Source organism: Octodon degus, unplaced genomic scaffold (assembly GCF_000260255.1).
Source record: "Octodon degus isolate 3935 unplaced genomic scaffold, OctDeg1.0 scaffold00057, whole genome shotgun sequence".
In the NCBI taxonomy this organism is placed as follows: Eukaryota; Metazoa; Chordata; class Mammalia; order Rodentia; family Octodontidae; genus Octodon; species Octodon degus.
This window is the reverse complement of record NW_004524633.1, coordinates 4,899,993-4,905,947: the sequence shown is the minus strand read 5'-3', so window position 1 is coordinate 4,905,947 and position 5,955 is coordinate 4,899,993. Positions and strand designations below refer to the sequence as shown.

At 48.3% G+C, this 5,955-nt stretch overlaps 1 protein-coding gene and 1 pseudogene across 2 annotated transcripts in view; one reads left to right on the top strand and one right to left on the bottom strand.

Annotated features, from left to right (window-relative positions):
* The window catches only part of LOC101575050, a 783,209-nt pseudogene that overhangs the window by 201,911 nt on the left and 575,343 nt on the right, over positions 1 to 5,955 (top strand).
* Positions 1 to 5,955, bottom strand: part of Pde4b (phosphodiesterase 4B) — a 358,385-nt gene that overhangs the window by 192,871 nt on the left and 159,559 nt on the right. The window contains exon 1 of one of the 2 annotated variants that reach the window (XM_023718353.1): positions 1,088 to 1,150. The exons of the other annotated variant lie outside the window; for it this stretch is intronic. Coding sequence (XP_023574121.1) covers positions 1,088 to 1,137 — 50 coding nt within the window. The 5' untranslated portion in view covers positions 1,138 to 1,150. Of the gene's footprint in view, positions 1 to 1,087; positions 1,151 to 5,955 lie in introns of those variants that run through there. 2 annotated transcript variants of the gene reach the window in all.

Sequence of the window (5,955 nt, the reverse complement as noted above, 5' to 3'; positions counted from 1 at the left end):
ATAAAACGGGAGGAACATGGCTCCTCTTATGAACCAATTAGTTAAAGTTCTCTCTTGAATTTTTTGCTTGATGGAAACAGAGAAAGTTTTAAGCTGTTTCCCCCATTCTTATTAATCTTAGAGAAAAGGGAACAGAAAATACTGTGCTTTGATGTATGAGAACAAATTAGGCCCACAGTCAAGGGGAAGAGCGGTTCACTCTTCTGGCTTTTCAACATGCCCAGAAGTGATACTGACGAATTACTGATCCTCGCATAGGCACCAGGTCAAAAGCTATGCCAGCCATAGTTTCTACCCCATAGAAGATGTGGTGCTCAGAGTAGCTAAAAAAATTAGGTAGCTCCAAACAAGCAGTGTCCATATTTAACATCTATTCTGAGATGCTTCTGTTCTGTTAAATCTAAATCTGAGACTATATAATTACCCCAAGATAACTCAATACAAAACCACCCAGATCACTGCTGGGGTCTGGTTTTTAATATCTTTTGTCTCCCACCAAACTACCCTGTCATGCTCCTTACTGGGCTAAACTCCGCCTGGAGACATACTTCCCAGGCGATGGAACATTTTAAGCAAAGTGCCTTAAATCTCTCCACAACCCAAAAAAAAATTAAAAAAAAAAATATCACTAGCTATTCATTAGCCACCTGAAATATACATTTGGGAGTGGTTAAAAATCTTTGCAATTTTTAGTAATTGCTTATTACTTCATGCTTCTGTTTGTAAGAGTAGAGTAAAGACTCTCCAGTATGGTTTTATCTTGAACTTCAAGCCATGAAAAATGGACTTTATGCACCAACTGCAGCCTGGCCTGGGGAAACGCAGGTACTGTTGCAGGAAAGTCTGCTTACTGCATTCTAGAGTTCTAAAATTAAAAAGGAAAAGAGGAGGAATAACTTTTATTACATGCACATACTCAGAGTATTTGCCTTAAAAATCCATACAGTTCTGCCAGGCATAATAGTTCTCTGGCGTCTCGCTGATCCTGAGTTCCTCGCTGCTCAGTGATTTAACTAGAAGGCTTCTCCCTGCTCTATTCCTGAACTGCCAGATAAAGTTTGCTGTCCACAGCGTCATAGGCACCTACCATATCCACGAATGTCGCCGCGGAGGAGGCAAGTCGCTGACGTTCAGCATCCCGAGGGGGGAACAGGGGAGCAGGACCCCGCCACTGGGCCACTTAGTGCATTGTCACGCATTTCCTGCATCCCTGCAGCCACACAGGCATCACTGGGCTCCGTGTCCTCTCACTGCTGCTTCGGGTGGCTAGTCACTTGCCACCGCAGAGCGGCATCGTTTCCCATGTGAATACGAACGACCTAGCAATCAACAGACAGGCACTCCATGGGAGCATCGCCGCCGGCTTCCTTCAGAAATCAGATGAGAAAATCAGTCTGCAGCCAGGTCGGGACGGCTTCCCGCGGAGCACTTCATCTCCTTTACCCCTGAAAAGGAAGGCACTGGAGTTTCCAAAACTGTAGGGGGAAAAATCTGCCTTAAACAGTCTCTTTTGTTTTCTCTGTCACTCTGCGCTTTCTCTCCGTGCCTGGGGGTATGTCAGCACGTGTGAGGTTTTCCCTTCGCCCAAGTTCACAGCGATCAGATTAATCAAATGCAATTCTCTCCTCCTACCTTGTGCGCTGCTGCCTTGGGAGCTCCGGTCCGACTGGCTCCGCGTTATTTAGCACATTCAGCGAGGAGAGAACACCTCGCCTGCGGGGTCAGATTTCCCGAGTGACATATGGTAGACCACAACAAAGGGGAGAACCCCGGAGAGATTAAAAGTCCTTTTCATTGCAGAAGATTACAGAGCAGAGAAAATGTCTGTGTTACACAAAGAAATAACAGTGCGGCTGGAATAATGAATTCCCCTTCAGGGCTGGGACCGGCTCCTCCGCTCTGCGTGCAGGGCTGGATCTAAACCGCCGCCTCCGGCCGAGGCTTGCCAGTCTCCACGCAGATGCGCCAGCCCCCGAGCCACGGGATCACTATCCATCCAGCACGACTGTCAGGTCTCGGGAGGAGGAAGGCAGGTGCCCAAGTGACAAATTATGCCCCAAGACGGTCCACCGAGCACGCAAGGGTCCCGCCCTGTGGACCTCTGAGGACCCGAGCCGCGCTACTCCTGCGCTGCTGCGGCCAGACGGCAGTTGGGTGTGAGCACGCCCTTTGTCTCGGTCTCGGTCTCACTTCTCTCCTGTCGGGGTGACCTGAGTTCTTCCTTTCACATTTGCTTCCACGTCTCACCTCGCCACCCTCCACAGTGGCTCTGAGAAGCTGGCCTAAGACAGGACTCATTTCGCACAAGGACGGCAACTGCTACTACGCCGCAGCAGGGTCTCAAGAGATGAGCGGCCAGACGCGCGTTCTTTCCCTCCCTCTTCCCTCCTTGTCTCCTTTCTTCCTCCCTCTTCCCTCCTTGTATTTGAGCCTCACTATTTCCTCTTGCTTGACCACGCTGTGCAGCCCAGGCTGGTCTCAAGCTCAGGATTCTCCTGCCTCAGCCTCGTAAGCGCCGCGATTCCAGGCGCGCGCCACTGTGTGCACGCGCCCTCTGAATGGGCACGCGCGCTCTGAATGCCCCGTGGCTTTGCCCCTCTACAGCAGATTTCAAACTATCGTTCAGGAGAGTTCTTCCACCCAGGCCACACCTCGTTCGCCAGCCGCACACCGTCCGCTCACAGAGGTAGGACGCTCTTACCGAGGCCCGGAGGTCGGAGGTGAGGTCTGCACAGGCTCTCTGGACCCTCGCCCCCCTTCCTCGAGGGGCTGACACCACATGGCTTGCGGTGTGCGCTGCCTCGGGTGACTGCAGTGGGGATGACAGGGCCTTAGCAGCGCGCCTCCCCAGTTGGCTCCGGGGCTCACGCCTCCACCTACTCCAGTCATCACCTACACGGACCTGCTGTCCGGATCTGGCCAGGCTGCCCACCGCGGCGCTCTCTGTCCCTGCTCTGTCACTCTTTCACAGTAGCATTCCCCGTGAAAGCACAGGATTTGCTAGGCACAGCACTTCATCTCTGCACTAGAATACAAGCCAGGAGAGAGAGAATTTCTGTGTTTTTTCACTGCTTTAAGGTCAGTGTCTACTTCAGCATCTAGCACAAAGTAGTTGCTTAATAAATACTTGGTGAAAGTGAATGAGTCAGTAAATGAGTATATACATATATATAGTTTGCAATGAAATAGAAGTAGTTTTCATGATAATAATATTTTGGGGCAGGAACAATGTTCACAGTTACTCTTGTAGGAAAGACTTTGTTTTTCTAGTGGTCAGGGGAGGACTATAATTATTGAGAAGGACTCAGGAGAAAAGAGACCCTGGTGAACACGGGTTGTCTAATCTAACCAGGCAGCAGGATGCCATTTGAGAATGCTGCCCTAGGACTGCTGTTATGCCCCCCCAAAAAACCTAAGTCACCAAAGGCTGGGGACTTCGGGAGGGGGAATTCTGAAGGTGCTGGTGTGGCTGACTCTCTTCTTCATGCTAGTTCACGCATTAGTCCCCCTAATTCGCCACTATATCCACACGGAGGCACTGTGCTTTGACTCTTGAATGGAACAAAACAAGAAAAATAACTGTGTTCTTTTTCAATTTGATAGCATCAGTCAAAAAGCAGAATTTCCGTACTTTAACTTCCCATTGGTAAGCCATCATCCGTGCGCTCTGAAGTTCACCTTTATAAAGTGTTCAGCTCAGTCCTATGTGTTTGGAATCCACCACCACTATGAAATTTTATAACGGTGTCCCCATTTCAGTGAAGACTTTTGTCTCCATGCAGTGTTCCCCTCTACTCCCCGGCCCTGGAGAACACTAATAAACTGTGTATCTTATCTTTTTGGTACAAAAAGAAAATCTAATTGACTTAAAAACAATAAGAGTAGCTATATTGATTAGTATAGTAATTATATAAGCTTATGCAAATCATAACAACCTATCAGTAATGGAACTAACAATTTATCTTTAGATATTATTTTAAAGTTTTGAAGGGGCTTCCGCATCATTATATTTACCCCGGTGCAGTCACAATCTCACAAAGAAAGTAGAAAGTATCTTCATCTTGATCTTATGCACAAAGAAACTGACACTGCGACCAGCCTCACTGCATATCCAGACATCAGCTACCAAGGTGGGGAGGTCTGCATGGGACCCTGTCGGCTGTGAATCTGGCCGTCCCCTCATGAGACCTTTCAGAGAAGGGTTTGTTAAAATTCCTTTCTGCAAAGGAATCTCGAGAAGAACTCAAAGTTGCCCCATCTTACAGCCAGCAGGAAATGGGAGATTTGAATGCAGTTCTGTAGAATCTTTGGCTAATGTTGTTTTAGGAAGAAAACTGACGGTAACGCTAGGGGCTTGGTAGCGTGATGATCTTAATTTAGATTTTGGACAATGAACTAAGAAAAGCTCAGCGACCGACTGATGAGTGCAGCGCAGCCACCAGACCTCAGTCATGATGGGTCAGGTCTGCACAACTGAAAGCTCATTAATTCTGTATCCAAACAGCTCATCCTCCTTCGTGCTCAGTGCGCCTCCTCCACAAGCTCTCACTGGAAGCCAACAGACTGGCATCAAGTGGAGATCTGCAGTCCTGGAGGCAGAAGTCAGCTGACTTACCCCAAATCTGCTGCTCTAAGAATTTACAGTTCAGTTCCACGCCAGTCCTAGATTGCAGCAGTAACGAAGTAGGTAAGCGCCAGCCCTTTCCCTTCCCTGGGGGTCATATACTGTTAGATTCTGCATGTGCATGTGCGTATGTGCATGTGTATACATGCATGTGTGCATGTGCGCACATACGTTTGTGGGGAGTGAGGGCAAATCCAAAAACCATACCACCAAGGAACCCTGGGAAACCTCACAGTTTGTCCCAGGGCAGCAGTTTTTAAACAGAGAAAAAGTGAACAAGTAGAAAGTCCTTGGGGCCTTAAAGCAGCAAACACCTAGCTCCAGGATGTCTTATTTGTCTGTCTTTGTTTTGTTTTGCTTTGTTGAGCAGTCAAGAGCACTTGGGCTTAAAGCAAAGCCATTTGATGAAGACCCGCTCTAAGATGGGGAGTGACAGTGCTGTGCCGCGCCGGCGCTCACGATCACCAGGGCTTTCTGTGGCTTCTCCCTTAGCACAACGGGCTTAGAGCCCCCGACCTCACTTCCATTTCAAAGATACAGAAGGATGATCCCAGAGGTGAGGCTGTCTGGTCAAGGTCACCACATGGGGGCTGAGTCTGGGACTCCAACCTTGGGGTGTCTGTTGCTGCAGCACTTGTGCATTGAACCCCCGAAGCCTAAGCAGACTGCACAGGAGTGAATGCCTGAGACATGGCCACCAGGCGCCTGCGCTCCAGGGAGAGCCCTTACGTCACGGAGTCTCGACGTCTCCAGTTTAAGAGCAAACAGAACTGCTGTGATGGTGGAAGGGAAAAGGCGACATATAAATAACAATACAGACACTTGTCCCTTGAGGACCACGTTGCTGCCTAGTCCGGGCCTATGTCGTTGGTCAAAGTGGTTGCTAGTGAGGACCGCTGGGTGAAATGTGCATTACAAAATGCAGAACGAAGCGCTGGTGGGAGGAGACTCCAGCCTGTGACTTTGCTTTCATTTTCATAACTCTCCCATGCAGCACTGTAATGTATAATAGAACAGAAAACTATAGTACTGTCCTGCACAGTGCAATCAGCAAGCATTACAGTGCTGTATAGAGGAGGCCTACTGTGCCACAAAAGACATAGAAGATACTGAAGGTCTCTCCACAAGATGAATAAAAAGGTATAAAAAGAATCGGGCGTAAGTCTGAACAACATATCTAGGGCGGAAGTCCAAACAACTGTCGAACAGGTTGCCTGTTAAATGAGGAATATGTAATTAGACATTGCATTATCAAATAGTCCAATAAAAATGATTTTCTTTTCTTAAGAACACGAGCCATCCAATAGCCTTTAAAATAAAATACAGCACCA